Genomic DNA, 25,340 nt, shown 5'->3' with positions numbered 1-25,340 from the left:
GGTATGGCTGAGCTTATAAGTAATTACTATTTAAATCGGAATAAGCCACAATTAAAGGTTAAAGTACGTTTATTGACGTTTCAATTTCCACTTCGAAAATCATATAGGTGTCATATGATTATGAGCTTATAAGTGTCATTAGACAGCATCGCGACAGATATCGCCAGCATGTTGTAGATACAATAGCTGGGGCTAAAGGATTCACCATTTTGAGACTTCCTCCTTACCATTGCGAGTTAAACCCGATATAATTAATCTGGGCTCATGTAAAGGGTTACGTAGCTCGTGAAAACGTGATATAAAATTTCTGATGTCCAACGTTTGTTAGAACTCGAAATGGAACGAATACGGAAAGACGATTGGGATAATGCCCTGATCCATGTGATCAAGGAAGAAGAGAAAAGGTGGAGATTGGACGGTATGGTAGACACTGTTTTCGACAAAATAAAATAGTCTTAAGTGTGACGACTGAGGATTCCTATTAGGACGAGTTGCTGGATTCAGAAACTTCATAAGCTTAACTTAGGTAATTATTTCTTTGCATTGTAGTTCTTTTTGTATATAAATGGAATATAATAATTATTTTACAAAGTTTTCTGTTTTTTGAAGTCCTGTATTAGCCACTCTATAATAACAATAAAATTTTATTCATTTACTTATACGAACGTATCATTGTCGAATTTTATAGGCCTAAAATCATCAAAATGATTATTATAGTATTTTATAATATATAAATTATTATGAAATATATAAAAAAATATGATTCAATTTCGAAGTTTTTGAAATACCAAGTGTTCTTAATGTATCAATAGACAGACACTGGGACATGGTTAAATTAAGAAAATATTCTGATGTAAAAGCACTATCTGGGTACAAATTAAAACCATTCAAAACAAATTTTAAAGTTTATTTTTATTATATACAAAAATTGGTATAAGGAAAATCTATATATCGTTAACACATCATTAATCATACATGCCTAAATTTAATTAAAGCCGTAATTCGAACCTCTTAATAAGACACTATTAGCAAACATTAGGACAACGTGGATGATATTTGTGCATCTTCTTTTGTTGTGCGTCTAAAAAATAAAAAAAAAACATGTAAATTAATACATGCAGTACAGTGGTAAAGTTTTAGGAGACATTCGTTGGACTTTCCGAGTTTGAATTTGTATCAGCCCGGGTGTCTGATGAAGCAGAGATGCTGTAAAGAGTCATAACACTCTATTGAGACCGATTCGAGCATGTGAAGTTTAACGAATTTGTCCTCCTAGCCCATCCGCATGGCAAGACCATAAGATATTTTATCCAAAATTCCACATATCTTTATACATTAATTTTGGATAAAATATTTTATGGTGTTGTCATGCGGATATTTTTTTATGTCTCCAGCTTTCATTACTTTTTGTTCATCTTAAGTAGTTGTTTATGTTGATTCAGTTGCTTTCCCATGTTTAATTTTTTTTCTGGGCAATCATTTTGCAAAATTGCGAATGTGCTTCCTTAAACCTGTATTTTGTATTGCTTTTCCCTAAACTGTATTTCTTTTTTTTAACTTCTACGTCTTTTTCAAAGCACTCTCCTAAGCAATATTTTGAAAATGTCTTGAAATTTTTAATTTGAAATATATTTAGCTACTATATATTCAACAATCTGTTATTGCCCTCTTGTATCATTTCTCCACGTATATTTGTGTATTTCTTTATACTGGAAGTGCCGATTTAATACTTTTTAATATTACTTTTTAATATTATTATACCGATTTAATAGGTTTTTAGCACAAATATTGATCATTATTTGTCTTTCTCCGTTGTTATTGGTTGCCTTTTTACCATACTTTTTGAACATCTGTATATTCCATGTATGTCCTCTACATTCATTATCTGTTTCCTTTACATCGTTCTTCCTTGGTTTTCAGTCATGATCCCTTCAATTTACAAGAACAGGTCGTCAGTTTGTCTTCCTCTTTTGTCTGTAATTAGGATTGGATGTGGTAGTTCATAAGCTAATCAGTTCATCCCCAAAATAACTCCAGGCAGAGTTAAGTATCATAATCTAAAATAAAATAAGAGCTTCCATAAAAGCTTCAGATCATCATCCTATGGAACTCTGGACTGGAACTTTGGACTGGACTCTCTTATTTGGAACTTTGATTCTAATTAGGGATCACCCACTATAAATCATCATTCATGGTTATCAATGCTGGAAACTCTCTATTCTTTTTTCCATTCCATTGATATACTCCATATTCCATTTTTTTTAGAGTTTTTAATTTCATTACATCTAAGTCTTCAAATTTATCATTAATCGTCATGCGCCACAGTTCCTGAAATTTCGCCAGGAGGCGACACAACCTCTAATTGTCCACTGATGACATTCCTCAAGTGCCAGAGCCTTGTTGTACCGTTCGGGATTAGTCAGTTGGTTCTATTCTGGCATCTGGCAGGAAGATTTGTATCAAGACATGTTAAGATTCATATCTTGATTATTCCTTATTATTACAATTGACTGGTCTTTTTTAACTTCGAGAGCATCCCAAACCTCCGTAGATAGTATTAAAATGTTCTGCCAAGCACCTGTATTTCTTCGAATAAAATTTGGTGGTTAGTTTTGTTGTAGTGCATTCTGCAAACATATGATTTTTAGCATTGTCTAATAAAGCAATTTTTCTTTTATCCTCAATGTAGACTGAACCAAACAGGGAAAGCAGTTGACAACTGTTCTTCTCTTGGATATTTGGCTGGTCTTAAGACTTTTTGTTGTTTTCGTTGGTTTGATGATCTATTTCATCATATTTTGCTACATTGACTTTTTTTGCATTCATTAAAGACGAACGGCAAATATTCCAGGTACCAAAAATGTTTTGTAGAGCTAATCACATAACAAATATTTTTGTACCTGTGATTCAAACTCTTTTTATTATATTTTATTAGTGACCCACATTTGATGTGTTACCAGAATCTAAAATATAACAAAAAACATCTATTGCCAACATTAGAATGTCGAAATAGGCAAAAGATCCAACAGTTCCTCCTATTTATAATTTCAAATGCAAACATACAAATAGACTTACAATTAAAGTTTTGTAATACATCTATGTTTTTCCATTCATCTGACCCATCGCAGCAATCACATATCCCATCATTTATCTTTGATGAGTCTATTGATTTTGGTAAACGGTTTTGGTTTTCACAGTAAAACACTCCAGTCGGACAAGCATTTGTACCAGGTTCATCAGATCCATCCCGGCAATCACAGTAATCATCATTAACCTTCTTAAAATCTATCTCTTCTAAACTTCTAATACATACAAATTTATTTTTTGTATTTGGTTCATAAAATCTACAAATTAAAAAACAACTATAAGCAAGAAACTTAAAAAAAGCGAATTAAAAGGATATACACAACGGGTCTTACAGTTTTTCTCATTACTTGCAATAATTTACACTACCAAAATAAAATATCATTTACCTGGAATCTTTTGGGTGAACACCTCTAACAAGAATAATCTTTGGATTTTTAGAGTCATTTGAGAGCTGCACAAATATTGAGACTTGGTATATTATAAAAATAAAGGATACAATCAGTAAGGGCAAAACAAAAAACGAAATTTTACGCCTGGTAAAAGAAACATATGCTTTATAAATCATTACCAAATTTTAGACTGTTTCATCCTGAAATAGTACAAAAAAGCCGTTTTAATTTCATTAGTTTATTATGTATAAACACTTACCATTTATACATATGAAACCCATCGATTAATATTTACTTATATTTTATATTATAGTATATTATACAAGGATTCCTAATTTAATTTATACTATAGTTTAAAAATTTAATAAAGGGAATCAAAATATTGTCTCAATCTATCATAACATAACCAAATCAAATAACCACGTCACTTGAAGGATAATTGTTTAGTCTTCTTTTTTAAACATAGAATAGTTTTTTCCTTGGAGGTTTTTCCCACGGTTCCTAGACTACGAACCGTGGGTTTTACCAACTTCCGCTGTGGAAATCGAAACGTCAAATAATAATTATTATAAAATGTAATTTTCAATTACAATCAATTGTGGCTTAATCCCATATAAACATAATATTTAGGATTGCTTGGGAGAACCTTTATCCAAATCTGGACACAGAAGACAACAGTTAAAACATTTGAACGACGCAATATAATAGGGTATATTCTTAAAGCGTAAGAAGTCATTTAAAATCTCTGTTTAAAGTATTTATTTTTCACCAGTGACCGAATTCAAAGGTCGGTTTTATCTCTGAGGTTTTGTCGGCATTATGATTTTCTTTTATCTAAAAAACATCTAAGAAAATAGCTTAAATTATGTAGCAAAATTATGCTGTATTATTATTATGCTATTATGTCACAGAATAAATAATAATTGTTTATTATTCTGTGATTACGCTAAGTAGCTAAATATCGTTTGTGACAAGACTTTTTGTGTGATTGTGTTTGTGGCGATTGTTGTGTTTGTGTATAATTTGTGTTTTGTGTTCTATAATGTGTAAAAGTTAGGTTATAAAAATGTAAACATAGGTAAACAATTGATGGTTTCTTCAATATTATTAAAAATATAAAAATATTTTATAATTACGCTATGTCAGTTTTTGCTGCTTACGCATCTGAAGCAGACAATTCTTCCCAACCAGATGTAGATAATGGTTCCTGGTTAACAAATTCTAGTTTTCAAGCAACTTTACCAAATGTATCTGAAGTTCAGGCATTACAACAAGAAACTTGTTCCAATTCTGCAAGGCAGAATAAAAAAGCTCAAGATGAAACACACTCCGATTCAGAATTAAAAGAAGATAGTCCTAAAGTGCCAGTATCTAAAAAACGAAAGAAAAACCATAAAAAGAGTACCAAAAACAAGAAGTCAGAAATTTTAGAATATAAGATATTTGAGAACGACATATTTAAAATCGAAACGAAAGGTGCAAAGGAACTACTTTCTGTAAACACAATTTCACGACCATCAGCACCTATTTACCATGTAAAGTTTTTCCTTGGTAACACAAATTATAAAAAATGTAAGTCAAAAAATAAAATTAAACGGTACTATAAGCATCTTTCGCGTGAGCCAGAAGTAAAAGAAGACATAATAACTCAGAAAAATGTAAATCAAATAGGATTTGCTCCTAGAGACGAAAATTTCACAGGCTTCAAACAAGAACAAGAACTAAGTGAAAAGACAGGATTTTTTAATAACTATTTAACTGGTAAACCAGAAGATATAAATGTATGGCTAGAATATATAAACTTTCAAGATACAGTGCATCAATTTGAAAAGAGTTACAGGAAAGGTAAATCTAAGCTAAACTATGTAAACAGTATTTACTGCTATCTAGTGCCATCTCAGATGATCAGATTTATTATTAATATTACTTAAACAGTGTAGTAAATCATTTAGAGTAAACAGAAACTGACCACTACTACTTCTAATATAAGTTTTTATCATTTTTAGTGACTTTCAACAGCAACTAACATTTATTATCAGTATGACATTAATATTCAAATAATCTATGTACAAATCGACTCATCCAGCGAAGACTGTACTAACTCATTTTTTGAAGTTTTCGAATAAAGCAAGATAAAGTCTTGATTAGCGCAAAAAATCAGGGGTTCTTATTTATTAAATTCTTTTTATATTTATCCATTGTGTTTACCGTATTGTTCCATTTGTTCTTTTAAACTTGTCAATTTTGTTTCTTTATCTGACTTTTGAATGAGTTAGTACAGTATTCGCTGGAAAAAAATCGGGAATATAAATAATACATACTATCGTTCTGTGAAATTGTATTTATAATTAAAGTCTACATCGAAGTTAAATTACAAAATATTATAAACAAACGTTATTACAGTTCTTCGTCGTCACTGCTAGCAGTGATTTCATACTTTTCTGATGTATCAGAATGTAGACTTCTATAGAAGCCATGATACATAGTAGGAATTTTTCCAGTATCACAAAGCCATAATAAGCCAGTTAACTTCTTCTTATCTATTGGCAACAGATTTGTGTATACTTTAGATGGAAATTGATCAATACGAGATGGACGTCCCCTTTTTGCTTTTGTTAGATCACACCTGATAGATTCGGAACTTAAATCATACTTAAAAAAATAACATTTGGTGTGTTATATGAAGTACTGATTTCCTTTATTTGACCGATTTTGATCATTCCTTTTAGATTGTCAGTTTTCCAATTTTTGTTGCCAACAAGGCTTTTGAAATCTAGGAAGTCTTCTTGTGACATTTCTGTTACATTATATACGTTTTCCACAGTTTTGGCCATTCTTATCAAAGTAATCTTTCTGCAATATCTGTAGTAACTCTATGTGGTCGAACTTTATGTTTTCCACGTTGATCTGATTGTAAAACTCCAGTTTTCTTTCTTGTAGTAAATGCTGTATTTACCCATGTTTGTGAAATACCAAGAGTTTTTAAAAACATATTTTTACAAATTTGGTTTTGTTCACCGCCAAGCTGAAAATGATATTGCCGAGAAAAATTCCTACGAGAGTGTACACCAGCAGAAATAGTATTTTGTTTTTTCTCTATCTGTGTCACATGCTGTACAATAAAGTCCCATTGCCTTGATGATCTTGTTTTTGAAGATCTTAAAATTCCAAAAGTTTTTAAAAATCTTCTGTCTCATTTCTTGATTCATTTTTGTGTTACACTTAAGTCTGCATGTTTGTTGGCAGGGTTTGCCTATTTTTCTTGCCTTAACCATTTTTCCCTGTCGATTTGAATGTTCCAACCCACGATCTAGACCAGTTTTAGATTTTATTTTTTTTTTATTATCATCTTCTGAAGGTAAATAATCTGAGTCACTATCTGAGCTTGCATGAAAAGGGTCTTCAGTATCAACTTCAAAATATTCGTTAACTGTATTCGTTCGTTCTGTTTCTGAAAACAAAAGACGATGCATGTTACATTATGAATCTTTATTTGTTTAAATTAAAACAAACCTATAGATGCTTCGATATTAGTAGATATAACTTCTTTGGTCGTATTTAGGTCCGGGTTATCACAAATTGTTTCTAAAAACGGTATAAATAATTCATGTTTCTATACATATTAAAAATATACTGACCTCTTGAACAATGCGTCTGTCGAGAATCTGTTTCTCGCTTGTTAGTTGTCCTTACTAAATTTACCATGAATTGACTCCCCGAATACATCCTGGATACTTATTTAAATTTATAAAAATGTACCCTCTATTCAAACGTATTATTTTTGATAGCAATTTATACACTGTACTTTTATACGTAAACACCGTTGGTCATGTAGGCGTACCACCGGCGTACTTTACTTAATCTCAAAACGCGAAAACTGTATTAACTCACGAGACAACGGCGCTTCCGTTCGGAATGCCGAGGAAGACTATACTAACTTAAGATAGGATAGTTTTCGTCGGAAAATGTATAGATATACAAGTTAGTACAATATTGAAGTGCAAAATTGGTTGCCTAAACATGGTCAAATTAACTTAGAACTTTATTCGTTAAAAGATATCACGGTAATCTACTTCTTCGGGGGTGTAACTCAAAAACGCCAAAAATTGAGTTAGTACAGTCTTCGTTGGACGAGTCGAAATATAAAAGATATTAAAGGACTGGCATAATGGCTTTTATAATTTTCACCTTTTACACCAAATGTTGATTTAATTAAAATTTTAAAAAATCAGCTTCTGATTTGTACCGAATTCTTAAAAGTTCATTAAGTACTAAAAAGATATTTGAAAAAACGAAAATTACACAAAGAAACAGTTTCCTGAAATAATCTTCTATTTACATGTTTTAGGGAGTATAGCTAAAGCTCAGAGAGTTTTAGGAGAAAGAAAGCTGTCTATATTGGATAAAGCTTTGATGTCAAATCCTTATAGTGAGAAACTCCACAGAGAAAGGTTAAATATAGCTGTGGTAACATTTCCTTCTGATGAATTACAGGTATTTTATCCTCTGCAAATTCTTTGCTTTTTTTAGTAATCAAGTAAATTAATAATATAATTGTGGACAATGACTTTTAGGATGTAAATATACCTACACATAATATATGCTTTAAATTTATTCATCATATTGTACATAAATAATAATATTCTGTAGTACTCAATTTTAGAAACATTGAGAAATAGTTCCTTTAATTTAGCGTTACATTGCAACTCAATTAGTTTGTTGCAATTCTGGTTTAACTGATTCATAATCCACATTAAATGAGATATTAAATATATGATAAGGTTGGCCTATATGATAAATGTGAAGTTGTGGAATCTTCATTTACATTCTTTATTAACAGGTTAACTGCCAAGGTGATTTTCATAAAATTTTTCACTGGCGCCAAAGTGAATATTGTAATAAGGAGACAACTTCGGCTCCAGCAGCAGATAATAGCCTTGTACACCGAGCAGTCACAGGTCAGGTCAGGTTCAGCAGTTACCTTGAGCTTGTAGTACATGTGTTGTGTTGCGTTTTATTACGATTTTCATACGTTTTTTAGAGGATTATTGATTGAAAATGCTGTCAAATTCACGTGGTGCATATTTATTACGATTAGCAAGGGAAAAAATACAAGAAAACTGTAAGTTTTTTTGTTATTTACTAGCGCTTGAAAGTGAGATTAGAATTATTTTAGAAACTGACGAGGAAGGTAACGACTTGGACACATTGGATTCTGAGAAAGACTTTTATGTACCTTCAAGTTCAGAAGATATTGATTTATCGTCTACTTCACATGAAGATACTACTTCAAAAAAGAAGGTGCGAAAAATTGAAACCTGTTCTGTTGTACATGAAAACAGATGTCTGAGTCCGATGTCTCGATAAGATGTCCGACCTATGAGTAAACTAGAAGCTATAATAGACTACAATGCAAACCTTCAATCGATTTGTGTGACCAGATGGCTAGTTATAATTCTGCTTTGCGGCGTTCACTGAGGTGGTATCGCAAGATCGCAATGGAAATCATACTGGGCACAGCTATTGTAAATGTGCATATAATTTTCAAAGAACTATCTAATACAAACATTACAATAAGCAAGTTTCGTGAGATTGTTGTCGCAAACTTACTAAAAGGGGGTTTAGAAGCTAATAGACTTTATAATTACTAATAGGTAAAAAAGGTTACCACATACTGAACAGACTGCGAAGATCATCCTCATTTTTGCCTTCTCTGCTTCAATGCAAAACATTTAAAAAATTAATGCATTACATTCTGTTTAAATTTAAGTGTTTCTTTTACTTTTACTTTTTTATTGACCATAATACTTGTTACGCAGGTTATTTTAAATAAACATTGATTTAATATGTTTTGCCTGATTTTCAGTAATGTTGTAAAATTATTAATTTAATATGGAAACTCACATAGTCGTACACGCCAAGCAGTCACATTTCATGTGCATTTTAAATGGAAGCGGCGGTCAGTGTTTCTACTAGATTTATTGTCAAATGACTCAGCGCCCTATATGACCGCCATGTCGCGTGGGGATAGTCGCACAAGCGGCTTATTTGACCGCTACGGCAGTGAACCTGTTAAGATATTTCTCACCTTCATAATAGCTCTTTTGGAAAATTAGTAAAATCTTTCTTGGCTAGTTATTTGGAAAATAGATTCCATTGCATTTTGAAAACCCTGATCCTGCCACAAATATAATAGATTAATATTTTTTCCCTGAAGTTAAAAGTGGAAAGTCCTAAAGCCATAATATATATTTCAAATATTCACATTCTTCCATTCCTTTTTCTTCCATTAAAGAGATTATTTCATCTTTTACATCCCAAACTCAAACCTGTCCTGTCCTGAGCCATCTTATTGTATGTGTGGTAGACTACATCAGAAAATGTTTAATGTCTAAAGCAGGTTTACACAGATCTTTTTGATGTATGACACAATAAAGAAACATGAATTCGTTGCCAGAAAATTATTCTTTAAGGATGTCTATATCCTGGGTTGACAGAGTTACTAATGTGGAGGTCCTGCGTAGAATGGGGAAAGAATGTGAAATTCTCATGACCGTCAAAACTAAAAAGTTGGAATATCTAGGTCATGTAATGAGAAATCAAGAACGTTACGGCCTTCTCCAGCTGATTCTCCAAGGGAAAGTAAATGGTAAGAGAGGACCGGGAAGAAGACGCATTTCCTGGCTTCAAAATTTGCGAAAGTGGTATAACATGACTACCACTGAACTGTTCCGCGCTGCAATAAGCAAAGTGAAGATAGCCGTGATGATCGCCAACGTCCGGAACGGATAGGCACTTTAAGAAGAAGAAGAAGGATGTCTACACAACCAGATTTCATCCTTATAATATTTGGTGTTCCACCAATAGTAATTTTACAAATAATCTGAATGAGCTCAGAGTCATGACAGGCTTGCTTACTGGATATGCTCCTGTTAAGGAACACCTGCATACAATAGGGCTGTTTTTTGGAGACTCCAAACTTTGCCAAAATACCATTTTCAAAGATGGTCCCCTTATCCTTCTTAGTATTTTCCTTTTGAAAAACGAGCAGATGATTTGCGTCCGTTTTGAAGATTGTCAATGTTTCCGATCCATATGTCGGCACTGTTAGTTTGGTTTTTTGGCTTAAATTTATATTTTTTAGCTGCCTGTTAAGCCTCTATATTACTGCATATTATATTACCTCTATATTAAAGCGTATTTAATCCAGTCGAAATGGCGCAAAGAACGATTGTCTTTTAGTAGTTTTTGCGTTTAAATATACATAATTATAATGTGTAGATGATCCCTCAGTTTTTTTTTATTTTAGATATACCTTCGGGATTTAGTCGAGAAAGATAAAAGTAATATTATCCTATGGCAAGGATATATAGAAGCCACACAGTGCTCAATGTCCCATTGTTCCACACCAGAAGTTTTAAGTTTATATGCCAAGTGTCTCTCAACTTTACATCAACTGAGACAAACAAATATCGTGGAACGACATTTATTAGAAGAATGTATATTGAAGATGCTGTATCAGTGCGGTTTATTTATGAAACAAGTAGGCTTGTTTGAACAACTTTGGACTCTTTTGAGAATGTATCTTGAACTAAACTTGTCCCCAAATAATAGTAGTAGGTTTCATATATTATCTGAGTTTGCGGAAAGTCAATTAATGGAATTGGAAGATATTATTTTTGCATCAAACTTACCTCTACACGAGTTATGGTTGCGCACAGAGAAACTGCGCGAAGCTTGTCATTGGCTACCTTGTGTGGATGACGAAAAATGTGAAGATCCCCAAAGAATAGTACTTACTGATGATGTAGTTCAATTGATTCATCCAATCACAATGCCAGGCAATATATTTAAAATGTCTGCAACAATATTCTCGTTGCTTAAAATACCTTTATTGCCGTGTAGACATAGTACAATGGGAGAACTAGGTTTAGATTATGTTCCTTGGAGTTTCGATTCAGTAGAGCCACTTCTCTCGATGTATTTTCCTTTATATCCAGTTGATACTTCAACAAGTCTGTGGAGCAATATACGATTGGCTGTAGGACCACAGTATTTAAATAAAATACCCGGCCATGAGGAATATTTAGGTTTTATCAATAAAATTATGGAAAATGTTGCAAACTGTCTAACTGGGGACGAAAAAACGGCGGTAACTTTATGGTATTTTAAATTTCAAAGATTATTAATTATTTTAGATAAAGTTCAGTTGTTTACAATGACCGAGCAATTTAAAAAACGCATTAAGAAAAATTTCAAGGAGTGTCTTAAACTTGAAGAAAATAGACAGAATGCAATATTTTATCTAGAATATGCGCTAGCTGAACTTGAATTTGGAAATGTGGACAGTTGTATCAAAATAATCAATACGGCTGTAAGTTTCACTCAAAGATTTCAGATGTCTGTTACCAATGTTTCGACGTTTCAGAAAAATTGGTGTAATCTTTATAAACACCTGGTTCAGTTGCACATTGCAAAAAATACTAGCAGTGATGAAAATGAAGCTTTGAAGCTTCTTTGTCAAATGAGTTTACAACAGAACGAATTGCAACTGAATGACGAAACTAAAGAAAACGCAACAGACAAATTTAACACAGTCACTCGACAGTTAATGGAAGCTGAACAAGTTAAACTAGCGTGTGTAGAACATTTTTTGCCAAACTTTTTTACCGATTGGATAATATGTCATGGTTGGTTTATTTTACTTTGCAAGGGCCCCAACGAGTGTTTTGAATTTTTTCAGAATATTTTGCACCATATGGCAAATTCCGACACCCACGATATTTGGCAAAAAGAAGTTTTATATGAATTTTATATAGCTTTATTATTTAAGTACTCCGGAAAACAATGCAAAACTGATACAGTAAAATTGTTGGAATCTGCTATGGAAACGGCTATAGAGCTATATCCAAATAATGTGTTTGTGTTATCAGTTTTGAAAAAACAATATTCGTTGGAGTATTCATTAGGTCTGCAATGGTGGAAAATAAAGAAGTTGTTATTGAAATCAGATAGAGCATTACCCTCGCTTTTTGCTCTTATCATCGTAAATCAACAACTCGAAGAATTTCAAAACGTCGTTCAGGATACTATTACAGGTAAACTTATGCTTATAACTTTTTCAGAAGATTTCTTATCTAGGTTACAACTTGGTTACCGCTTGCCGTACAAATTAATTTGAAAAAATGGTAGAAAAACTTGACAACTTTTTTTACTGGTACACTTTAATGGTTTATAAATGTAAATTTACAATATATATTTACCATATATATATATATATATATATATATATATGTACCGGGTGGTAAATTACGCCGGTAAGTAAACGTTAAATATTGGGTTTGCAGCAATAAAAAATGAAACGTGTACTCTTTTAAATTTTTATTCCAAGCTTTCGGACATTGGTTATGTCCTTTATCAGGGAGCTACAAATGTGATGAATAAATTGTTGGTGTTGGTATAATTAATTAAACAATTCCCTACTTACAAACTTAATGAGGTTGTATCAACGATGATGTATTATAATGTTGATAAAATTTATCACAGTCTCTCATCTTTTTTCAATATACAAAACCTATTTTTATGTTTAAAAATTTAAAAATTATTGGTCATATTGAATATCGGTCATCTAAATAAAATGTTCTCCTATTTGTTACTACTAGATAAATGCAATAATAACACAAACAATAATTTATCAATTAACATTTAAAAGAATTTTGTCAGAATAATGTCATGTATGTATTTAGAATAATTAAGTGTTTTTGGATGTACAGTAATTTTTAAATTTTTAAACATAAAAATAGGTTTTGTATATTGAAAAAAGATGAGAGACTGTGATAAATTTTATCAACATTATAATACATCATCGTTGATACAACCTCATTAAGTTTGTAAGTAGTGAATTTTTTAATTAATTATACCAACGCCAACAATTTATTCATCACATTTGTAGCTCCCTGATGAAGGACATAACCAATGTCCGAAAGCTTGGAATAAAAATTTAAAAGAGTACACGTTTCATTTTTTATTGCTGCAAACCCAATATTTAACGTTTAGGTACTTCCTTACGTTGTCAGCAAATACTTCTGGTTCATTATATATATATATATATATATATATATATATATATATATATATATATATATATATATATATAAATATATATGGTTAATGCGAGTTAATAGTAAAATCAAGGTAGAAAGTATCGGCAGTCATCAGTACGGTTCAGCCGAGGAGAATGATAACTTGAAAGAGGATCACTACAATGCGACCAATTTGTGGCAATAATGTTAGAAGACTCTGAGGTTTCCAGAGCAACAACTAACACATTCACAGAGAAAGCTACAGCTACGTTCTAAACGTTTGGCATTCCTTTCCTTAGGTAGCTGTAGCTTCATCCGTGGTTATTGTTAGTTGTATCCCTGGAAACCATCAGGGTCTTCTAATATTGCCACAAATTGGTCGCATTGCTTTTGTAGTGTTCCTTTTCCAAGTATAACATTCTTTGGCCGCACCTTACTGATGACGACCACATAGTCAGAAATACATATTTACAGTTGATTAAAATAAACTTATAAGTATTGTGGCTTATTCCCAATAAAACTAGTAAGCTGCCATATAAATCAATTCTCCCAAATTTGATTATTAGTATTTCGGGGACCTAATATCGCTTAAAGGCAAAATAGAAGGTCGTAGAAGTGTAGGAAGAAAACAGGTTTCTTGGAGATTGGAAGAGTAAGGGCGAACTCGCAAAGTGGACGTTTCAAAAACAGTATGATCTTTGTCACAAACCTTTAAAGAATGCTTGCGTATATTATAAAAGCATGTTTCGCCCTTCATATTCCTAAAATTCTGTAAGTAATAATGTAACACTCCATTCACTGAATGGAGAAACTGAACTACATAATCGTCTAGAAGAGCAGTGGCGAATCTACAGACTTTCGTAGCGTTTTGGTTCAAGGTTCGCCCCTTCTCCTCTGTAACCGTATAAACTCACCGGTGTTTCTGTAGTTCGTGAGAGATAATCTCAGATATATGCGTTGTTCTTGAGATTTGGGTACCATAGTGTGCTTGTTGTAGTTTTAATTACTCATATTTCAAGAAAAAATCGACGTTACATTAGCCTTAAAGTTGTTTGGTTTTTTTCTGATTTATTTTCAAAATGAACGCCGAGAAAACAAGGCGGAAGCAAAAGAAAACGGAACAATTGCTTGTTAACGTGTGTAAAACCAAACGAAACTGTGGTGAAGCGTACGTTTCAAGAAATACAAAGAAAATTGTATATGCGCGCACAATCGGACTGCCATGTAACTGTCGTAAAATGTGTTTTGAAAAGTTGGGCGTGAATAATATCAATAATATTTGAACAATTTTGATATGACAATAGAATATAGTGTTTCAATAAATGGAGATAGAAAATGTGTTTGTCGTCTGGCTTTTATTAGCATCCATTTCATAAGCGAAAAGAGAGTTCGCGTTGTTTTAGACAAGCAGACCACCACAGGAACTGTGCTGGGTGATAACAGAGGGAAGCTAAGTTCAGGAAATAAAATGGTTGGATATAGAAAGAAGTTGGTCAGAGATCACATTGATTCACTTGTTACCGTTTCCAGTCACTATAGTAGAGCCAAAAGTCCTTTTCGAAAATATATGCCACCGGGTTCGTCAATTACTGGAGTATATGGAGCTTATATGGAATGGCTAAGAAACACACATCCTGAAGAACAACCTGTGAGTAGAGTCCTACTATCAAAATATCTTTGTTAACGAATTCAATATAGGTGTTCAGCCTCCTTCTATTGATGATGAAGAATAAAGTTGAACTTGATGGGTTAAAGACTAGCAACCCGAAGTCTTCCAGAATAACTGAATTGGATACTGAACTGAAGGTTCATTTAGCACTCAGAATAGGATGAAATACTGAAGTTGTATGTATTGATTTACAACAAGCATTACCCACGCCTAAACCTACCTGCAACGTACAATACTACAAAAGAAAAATGTGGACTCACAACTTAGGAATCCACAACGTTAAAACAGAGCAGCCATAATATATGTATGGGATGAAACCATTGCTAAACGCGGATCGTGCAAAATAGCCAGTTTTCTTAGTCACTACCTGGAGAACTTTGTTAATTAGCATGTGAGAAAAGTAAAAATTTATAGAGATAACTGTTCCGGTCAAAATAATTGTTTTGTCTAACCTTCGCCACATTCATGTAAATCGCTTTGATCTTATTAAGCCCGTTTTTTTTAATGTCAAGGCATTCGATGATGGGATGTGATCGAGATTTTGGTTTAATTAAATTAAAGATCAAGGACTGTGAGGTATTTTCTAAGGAACACTATATCCATTTTATTCCACACACTAAAAATAAGAACACATTCCAAGTTGTTAATGTCACGAGGGAAATGGTTAAGGATTTCAGTATTTTTCAAAAAGCAGCAACTAAATCTCAAATGTTGGGAGCTAACTTCAAGGATGGCAGAATATTCGAATTTTCAAAAGATTTTAAGATGGATTTTAAAATTCAAATCGCATATAACACGGATATTCCTACAAATGTCATACTCCAAAAGGGACGAAAGAAACTTCACGATGTAATAATTTTAAAATAGAACTTCCTTTCAAATACCAGGATGCTCTCAAGCTTACAGAAGAAAAGAAAAAGGACTTACAGATCTTCTTGATTATGTTCCCATGCCTCACAAGCGTGCTTTACAAGAAGCTATTAGTAGAGGAATTAGTACAACTGAAGTCGAAGAAACTGTAGACGATGAAAATCAAATTGAGTTTAATTGAAGCATTATTTCTGAATTTTGCAAATTATTTTACTGCTATTAGCTTCCACATACTTTGTTAACAAAATTATGTTTATTTTTGTAGAATAACTCCTTTTCTTTTCATTTTATAAAAATCTTGCAAATATTGCTAAATCCCCTTTTAATAACGGAATAGTTTTATGGGAATAAGCTACAATTGGTTGTAAGGATAATTACATTAAAAAAAACTTTTTCTTTCTTAAAAAAAAATGTAATTATCATTACAGCCAATTGTGGCTAAATCCTAGATCCCATCAAACTATACCTTTATCAAATATGCCACAAATAAATAGCTTCAGAACTTTTCCTCTTTTAAGTTTTGTTAATAAAATAAAACTTGTTCGCCATTACTATTCTAACATGTTTTTAAACTTTATACTCAGTTTTCCAGAAACATGTTTTCGCAGTTGGCCTTTACGCTTCCAAGTGGCTCCTGAATCGTACAATATGACAGAAGATCAAGAAGCCGCTGTAATGATGAACGTCAGCGTTGGATAACTCTGATATAGCACGTGAAGAAGAAGATATATTTATAAATTAAAGTATATAAGTATTCGTCTCTTCGGTTAACAGCTCAACGATTTGAATATATACATTTACTAATGCCTGTATACAAGAATACTGTAACAAATAATAACTAACAAGTAGTCTAACAAACCCTATCACTTCATATTTTTACTTAAAATTAAGCAAATAATTCATAAAGTTTAATTTTTAGGAACTAAATATGAGATCAGTACTGGCTTAAAGAACAAAATGTTGTCGTTATTTAAGAACGTCACTACAGCTTCTAACACTAGAAAGTGCGGTTTGATATGGCGGTTATACTTACAGTTTGTTTATACTTACTTTAGTCCAGATATTTGCAGAAAAGTTTATTATTGCGCTGTAGAAGAATGTCCTTGGCTGAAAGTAAGTAAAAATATTTATACAACCTTTTTTAATAGCAAGCAAGCAAGCAATTTAATTAAACCCAGTTATAGCACTCCGATGCGCGATACAGCGGCGCACCCAGGGGGGGGGGGGTTTGGTGGTTAAACCCCCCACCCAGGGTACTATTCCGACACTGTTACTCACAAATTTTAGGGACTCAAAACGGAATTAGCATAAAAAAAATTTCGGTGTCCAACCAAAATCCCCCCCACAGGAAAATTCTAGGTGCGCCACTGACGCGATAGGGGCACTATCAGCCAAATGCTCTTTATGTGGAGATCCTGGGTAATAGAACTCCAACATGGTTCTCTAACCGATTCAAATTCAGGACAGCGTCACGCACTTTGTTCCTGTAGTCCTCTACTGAGTTGTCCGCGAATCTAAAGTTGCTTGCTTGGGCATCCAGCCTCCGCTCCGGACTACGTCCGGTTCGTAGACTTGGTGCTCAAGTGTTTGGGCCCTACATGTCCGGGTTTTTTGTTTGGCTTTCGCCGGGTTTTTATTAGTGTTTTGCTAAGTTTTTAGGCCGTTTTTTATATTTTTTATTATTTTTTTTTGTAGGACGTCTACGTAAAAGGTCCTGTTGTTGTTCATTTGGTCCTTACCCCTTGGGGCCCACACAGAGCGGCGATTTGCAGTGTTTGTCGAATAATTAGAGCTACAAACTATCCCCTGATGGTTTGTTTAGTTTTCTCTCTGGGGTTTTTGTTTTCTTTCTGGTGATTTTGTTTATTTCCTTGTTTGATTTTTTCTCTGATATTTATTTTATTTTCGCTCACTATTTTTTATTTTATTTGACTTCACTTTTATTTGGTTTCTTTATTTATTTCGCTATTTGTTGTTTAGCCCTTTTATATTTCCATCGATGGAAAGCGTCGTATCTCATGATCTCTCGCAGTATGGGACTAGGGTAGTTTTCCATTTCTGCGAATTTTGTCCTGGATCTATTCTTCATCCTTCATTATTTTCGTCACCCTGACCTGTTGTAGTTCCCTGAATATGAAGCGTCCTGCTACATATCTTGGGATGTCGACAGCTTTCCTTAGGCATCTGTTGTGAACTGCTTGAATCATCTTCTTTGTGGTGTTACAGGTGTGCCCCATGCGAAAGGTGCATATGTAAGTATCGGTAGAATGATACTGATTATTATTTTCATTTTGGTTTTAGTCCTCAGTTTGCTTTTTCTACCTGTGAGTCATCTGATGGATGCTTTAGCCATGTTGGCTTTTTGCACTGTGACGTCTACGTGCTTTTTGAATGTAAGTCCTTTATCCATGATGACTTCCAGGTATTTTGCCTCGCTTTTCCACTCCATGGGATTGTTCTGTACAGTAAGTTGTTCCTTTGGCTGCTGAAATCTCTTTTTGAATAGCACCGCTTGCGTGCTTGCTTACATCCAGGAAGGCTACTCCTGTGTACTGCTTGTCATTGAATCCAGCTGCTATGTACTCTGGTAGTCTGAGTACTTGTAGCTCGCAAGAGTGGTCAGCTCTGAAGCCAAACTGTGCTTCTGAGATTATTGCAAGTCTGTCCGTTTCGGCTTGGAGTCTGCTGAGGATGACTCTTTCCACAATTTTGCTAATTGCTGGAAGTAGGCTTATTGGCCTGTAGTTTTGCGGGAACTTACTGTATTTGCCTGGTTTTGGAATCATGATGACGTGGGCCTCTTTCCATCTGTTTGGGAATTTCCTGTATCTCAACTTTGCATTAACTATGTTTGTTAAGAATACTATGGCTCTCGCCGGTATATAAAAAAAAATTTTTCTTTTTTCTTGACGTAGGACGTATACATTGTTCAAATGAGCAATAAAAAATTCAGTAATCATGGCTCTATGGTGGTCACCATTGACTGTAACGTTCTGGCCAGCATCGTTTTTGAAGAAGTACGGAACAATGATTCCACCAGCACACAAAACACACCAAACAGTCAGTTTTTCTGAATGTAATAGTGTCTCAACATATACTTGAGAATTATCTTCACTCCAAATACGGCAGATTTGTTTGTTGACATAGCTATTCAACAAAAAGTGAGCTTCATCGCTAAAAAAAATTCGCTTATGAAAATCAGGATCAACGGCAATCTCGTTTTGAGCCGATTCACAGAATCTACTCCTTGCTAGGTGAACGTGTAGCTTTAATTCTTGCACGAGTTGGATTTTGTAAGTACACAAACCAAGACCTTTGCGCAAAATCTTCGATAAAGTGGATGGGCACATATCCAACTGCTGTGCACGATGGCGAATACACCGATTCGTATCTTCCTCTATGCTACGCTCTACATCAGCAATAACTTCTTCTGTACACACTGTACAAGTTAGTCTATTTATGCTGAAATGCCAAACCAAATCAAACATTAATCGCTTGCCAGCTTTTAAAATGGCCGCCAGTTAAAAAAGTGTTGCTAACTTATATTTTTATATTTCTAAAAAAACACCCTTTACTTTAGTAAAAATAATGAAGCTAGGATAAAACTTATTTCTCTATGTATTATTTTTTAACATGGTTGCTCGGACTATTAGAAATGCTTCTTGTTGCTACTGGACCTTTCCTCTTGTAAATCTGTTTTAGAATAATTGCTTTTCCACTCATATTCGATAGTACAATTTCGCAAATGTCGATTTAGTACATATATTAAGAGTTTGCTACAATAATATAAGATACATTATGACAACCAAAAGTGAAGTTAGGTTTTTTAGTTTATAGAGTGAAATTGTTGCTAAAAAATGCGCATTTTTCAGGCTTTATACATGGATGCTGCTATATATATTCCAGCTGAATTATCACAAATACAAGATTTGATTATTGAAAAACAACTTAGGCTCCATGTTACACCTGAAGAACTTGATGTATTAAGAAGTTAATAGTTTCTAACAACATACAATAATATTTAAACTTCTTATCTGTGATTGTAAATTTATATATTATTAATACTTATTAATTGTGTTTCTTTTAATTACACCAAATATTTGCGACGGGAATTCAAAAAAGAGTCTATCTTGAATTCCTATCACTATTTTGTGAGGCCGAAAAATGTGTGAATGAAGAACAGAATTTTAGAGACAAAATATAAGCATTCATGCCTTCTGGTGCATAATCCATCGCTCTCTATAAAATGAATTAAACAAATTAGCTCTAGAAGGTCGAGTTATTGGAGTACTTCAGAGAAATTAGTGTTCTTGGTTCATTCCTATTCTTATTAGTTTAAAGTTTAAAGGAAACAGACTATAATAGAAGAATTTGTAGAATTTGTAACAATATGAAGAATATATGGGCCGGTGAGAATGAAAGTCATAAAATTTCATAAATGCGTTAAGTTTACTTTTCAAATCCTCTGAAATACCTAATACTATTCAGAATTAAAGTGGCCTTAGTCAGTAGTACATGTATTCGCCACTAGTAGCAGCACTAGTTTCCTTTCTCTACAAAACATTTGTTTTGTTGAGAACGAAAGTGAAGTCACTGTTTGTTGTTGTGTAAATCCCAGGTAAGTGCAGTTTCGATCATTAATGATTGAAAAATTTAATATTTTATTCAGTAAAAAGGGACTGAAAAACTTTATCATATTCGATTTCAACAGCCAAAATACATTTTTATGTGGTATATATATGTGGTATATTTTGATACATAAAAATGCAGTAAAGTAAAAGAGACCAAGAAAGGACGAAACAACTCAGAGATCATTTTCGAATAAATAATATTTGCTAAAATATCAGAAGACAATATAAATTAGGTTATGCAACATATCCAGCCATTCCCTTCTTACCAACACCATTACACGAGGAAACTACACCGAATAGAAAATATATGAGAGATGCCCAGTTAAGGAACACTTTTATAAATATATGTACATTCAATATACAAAGATACATGAAAATGTGATAAATACAAAATTAAAATATCTAACTCTGATTTGAGCCAGGAAGATAAGATAATGCTTCAAAGGGATCATGAGCTTCGCCTAAGGAAGGCTGAATTAACTAGAGATTGCATGAAAGATGATAACACAAATTTTTCAAAAACAATCAAGAAAGTTATTATTGTATATATGTACATGTAATGTAATGAAAATGGTGTTGAATGTATTTTATGTTCTTTTATTTTACTAATTAAAAACAGGTGTGTGGTAACCTACATAACGTAACTCAGTAAGTAATGAAGTGAGTAACGTCCCATGACATCTGTCAACGTCCAAGTGTCATGTCATAGAACTACTAAAATGTCAAGTATACGACAGTTATGTATGCAGTGCAGATTTGCAAAAAGCTTTACCCTTTCCAGTATTAACGGTTTCAAATGCCTACTTCAAACGAAACCTCTACTGCTACAATTTTGGAGTACATGATTATCAAAAAAATTTGGATATTCACTCAGAAGATATATCTGGAGGCTCACAAGACATTTCTTCATGTATAATAAAGCACTTGAAACCTAATGCAAATAATAAAAAGCATGTAACTATTTACGATACCTGTGGAGGTCACAATCGCAACACGAATATGTGTCTAGCATTAATGAGGTTTATTCAGAGTGATGAGACTAACATCGATCCATATTTGCGAAACGACGCTGACTTTGTCAGTGTAGAATCAGTAGCAAAAGGAAAGGTCATTTATGTTCCAGAAGACTGGCATAACATGCTGGCCAAGTGTAGAAATAAAAGAAGTTCATTGTAAACAAAACGACAAATGAAGATTTTTTTAAACTAATAATTTAAAGAGAAATATGAGCAAGAGGAAGAAAAACGCTGACAACAATTCTGTGAACGTGTGATCTGGTTGAAAATTCAATGGATCAGACTACAAGAAGATAATCCTTTTAAGGCTAAGACCCGTAGCTTTAAAGAATGTGCCATACGATAAACTGTATCCATCAAAGAGACCTGTTGGGGAGATGAAAAAGCAAGACTCCTACCGTTTATTCCTCCAGTGCATCACACAGTTTTCTTAAATCTACACATCGCATATGACGTTGAAGATAATATTGGACCTTTACCGTACCATGAAGAGAAAATCGATGAACCTAATGATCGAAGGGGAAGTAGCAAACATTTTTGAAAACCAAAAATGAATGTAATGTATTCAACGTGCTAATAATGTAACAGTAGTTACTTCAAATTTTCAACAAAATTCATTGTTTTTCTAGAGTCCAGTCATTATGATTGAATTTACCTTGCTCATGTTTAGAGTGAAAGTGGCTTAAGTCAACATAGCCGAATTTGTTGTATTGTACATGAAAGATGTAGAATTTATATTTCTAGATTATATTGACCACTTAAAGTACAAATTTTTCAGTTATTTGTATTGCAATATCGTTTTATTTATTTAATACTTATATTGTATGTACTTATAATGTATTAAACATTTAATACACATATGCTGTGTATTAGGCAATATTCGCAAGAATACGTGGTATAGCTAGGTTGTAGCTCTTCACTTTTATGATGGTAACTTAAACTACTTTTTTTCAAGTAAATTTACGCAATCGTCACTGTTTAATTCTAACCGAGGCATTTCTATCACTTTGCAAAAGTGCCAATAACTACAAATAATGACAACTATGACATCTTCATACATGGCCTGCTAAAATAAAACGATAAATATCCTACCTTTAACATTAAACCACAATTATCATGAAAAGTATCAACTTTAGGTATAGGGAACTCTAATACTATTTGAAAGACAACTAATTTTTCTTTTTTCATTGAAATTATAAAATACAGGGTGTTTCATTTAAAATTATTGCTTTACTGTAGTTTGAACTTTAAAAAAAATGGCGTACCGTTTGTGAACACCCTGTATTTATAAGTTCGATTTCGATGTAAATTCCTATAAGGTTACCTACACTGTGTGCAAAGGTTTTCAAGACATTATGTTTGTAAGTTTTGTCCTATAATACCTTATACAAATTTTGTCAAAGTATTTTATAAGTTGCCAAATGCTATTTTGGACTGAGTAAACATATGAGAAGCAGAAACTTAAGCCAAAAAACAAAAATAACCATATACAAAACCCTTATACAATCAGTGTTGACATATGGGTCGGAGACATGGGCCATTTCCAAGGCAGATGAAAACCTGCTTATATTTGAACGAAGGATCCTGAGAAGAATGTTCGGTGGCATCTGCGAAAATGCTGTTTGGAGAAGGAGGTATAACTACAAGATATATCACAGATATAACCATATATTTGGTGGTAAAGATATAGTATCCGTTATAAAAATAGGAAGCTTAAGATGGGCAGGACATCCCTTCTAGAAGAATCCTTATGTCACAACCTGTGAGAAGTAGGGGTAGGCCAAAACTCAGTTGGCGGGATGATGTAGATGAGGATGGTAGAAAAATAAGCGCAGCAAACTGGCAACAGTTGCCAATGGATAGAAATGACTGGCGTAATAGACTTGGGAAGGTCGAGGCTCTTTTATAGGGATGTATATGATGATGATGATTTTTTTAAGTTCATCTTAACTTGTACTCCCCATAAATTAATTTTGAGAAATATCGTTCAAAATATAGATAGTTTAAAATCGTCGCGATTTTAAACTATATATATATATATATATATATATATATATATATATATATATATATATATATATAATAGTAAAAAAACTTCCAAAATAGTTTTATGACATTTCAGAGGGTAAAAGTAGTGGTCAAGGGGTAAATTTCTGGTTGCAAGTCAATAACACTCTAAATTTGAAGGGAAAAATAAATTTATGTTATTGGCAGCATTGAGAGTCAGATTTATTGCAAAAATAACACTTTTGCACTTTTGTTTTAAGCAGATATTTCGTCATCTTCTGAATCTTTATATGTATTACATTCTATCATATTATTATTCTCGATTTGTATTATTTCTTTAGTATTATATAGCTATAAAAAGGATAACATACTTCAGCTCTTAGACAACCAGAAGCAACTGAACCCCGCAAAAAATGTGTTTCTCTTGAGCCTGGAAAAAGTGTTTCTGTGGCAAATTTTCCAATTCCAGAAGATCCAGTTCAGGTCGAACCTACCAGTGTCACTACAAGCACTGGCAATGGGAGTTCTAGTACGTCTAAAAATAAAATAACAAGCAGGTCAAAAAACATAAAAATGTTAATTCCTCATCTGAAAAAGAGTCAGGGTACTCTCTCCAAGATAGTGATGCAGAACTTATTCTATCTGACTTCGAAGAATCTGACATGACAAACTATGCTCAAGAACTTGACGATAACATACAGGTTGATGAATTTGCAATTGTGAAAGTATATGGGAAAACTAAAAATGTGTTTCGAATATACATTAGCAAAATCTCCCGCTTTGAAGACCATGGTTATGTTTGAATTTTTTACAAGAAATCAAATATTAACAACACATTTTTACCAACTGAAGAAGAGTGCTTTTTCCTGAAGGACAATGTAATGAAGAAACTCATGCCGCCAGTTGAAGCATCTAAGTCTTCCTCCTCTCGTATGAAATCAAGCATTAGTTTCCTTGATGATCTCAGTAACTTTACCATCTATTAACTAACTTGACTATAGCGTTGAGCGTTTCACGTTAAGAAAATAACATTGCGGAGATAGGGCCATGTATTTCTTATGGACGATAGAAGCGCAGCGATGCCACGATGAACACAGGCGCGATTCAGGGTTGTATAATTTGTATTTTCGTTTTCACAGACATGAATTAAATTAATGTTTTTTAACGTAATTGACCAAAAGTGCCCATTCGAAACAAGAGATGAAAAGTAGGGAAAATGATTTTAATTAAATAAATAGTATTTACAAAAGATAATTTTATTTTATCTTATTTTAATTATAGTAACGATAGTTTATTTGTTTTTCGGTAAGAATATCATATTACATGAATCATAGAAATCAGTAGAAAATATTGCTTAGTTAAATCATGCACTTTGCCGGCTATTAAAGATTTAAAAGCAAATAAACGGACCGCTTGAAATGCATATATCTAATTACTAATTGCAACTTAAAATAATACGGTGTACGTATGTCAGCGATTTTATGTCGTTCACTGAGACTACATAATGATAATAAGGTTTTGTGGTTCTTCAGTTGTTATTCTGACTTTACAGTTAAATGTTAATTGAAAATGGAAATTCGAAAAATATA

General features: G+C 32.9%; 2 protein-coding genes across 2 annotated transcripts; one reads left to right on the top strand and one right to left on the bottom strand.

Moving 5' to 3' along the window:
• Positions 1–893: 893 nt before the first annotated feature.
• Positions 894–3,907, bottom strand: LOC140446948 (uncharacterized). Its single transcript, XM_072539543.1, has 4 exons — positions 3,736–3,907; positions 3,474–3,676; positions 3,076–3,344; positions 894–1,081 (listed from the first exon to the last, which is right to left on the bottom strand). Exons 2-4 carry the CDS (start codon positions 3,650–3,652, stop codon positions 1,026–1,028), a joined length of 504 nt encoding a protein of 167 aa, XP_072395644.1. The 5' UTR covers positions 3,653–3,676; positions 3,736–3,907; the 3' UTR covers positions 894–1,025.
• A 599-nt stretch (positions 3,908–4,506) lies between these two features.
• LOC140445744 (nuclear exosome regulator NRDE2) lies at positions 4,507–20,152 on the top strand. The gene is made up of 5 exons (XM_072538054.1): positions 4,507–5,321; positions 7,825–7,970; positions 10,786–12,574; positions 17,017–17,210; positions 19,970–20,152. Exons 1-5 carry the CDS (start codon positions 4,616–4,618, stop codon positions 20,090–20,092), a joined length of 2,958 nt encoding a protein of 985 aa, XP_072394155.1. The 5' UTR covers positions 4,507–4,615; the 3' UTR covers positions 20,093–20,152.
• The last annotated feature ends 5,188 nt before the right edge of the window (positions 20,153–25,340 follow it).

Source organism: Diabrotica undecimpunctata, chromosome 7, assembly GCF_040954645.1.
Source record: "Diabrotica undecimpunctata isolate CICGRU chromosome 7, icDiaUnde3, whole genome shotgun sequence".
Lineage (NCBI taxonomy): Eukaryota > Metazoa > Arthropoda > Insecta > Coleoptera > Chrysomelidae > Diabrotica > Diabrotica undecimpunctata.
This window is presented reverse-complemented; position numbering and strand designations above follow the sequence as displayed.

Excerpts from the sequence above, each read along its gene's own strand:
- LOC140445744 (XM_072538054.1), top strand. The coding sequence starts at position 4,616 with ATGTCAGTTTTTGCTGCTTACGCATCTGAAGCAGACAATTCTTCCCAA. Across the intron at positions 12,575-17,016 it reads CGTTCAGGATACTATTACAG|GAACTAAATATGAGATCAGT; the intron begins GTAAACTTATGC and ends TTTAATTTTTAG. Across the intron at positions 17,211-19,969 it reads AAGAATGTCCTTGGCTGAAA|GCTTTATACATGGATGCTGC; the intron begins GTAAGTAAAAAT and ends CGCATTTTTCAG.
- LOC140446948 (XM_072539543.1), bottom strand. The coding sequence starts at position 3,652 with ATGATTTATAAAGCATATGTTTCTTTTACCAGGCGTAAAATTTCGTTT. Across the intron at positions 3,345-3,473 it reads GTTCACCCAAAAGATTCCAG|ATTTTATGAACCAAATACAA; the intron begins GTAAATGATATT and ends TTTAATTTGTAG. Across the intron at positions 1,082-3,075 it reads TGTATTACAAAACTTTAATT|ACGCACAACAAAAGAAGATG; the intron begins GTAAGTCTATTT and ends TTTATTTTTTAG.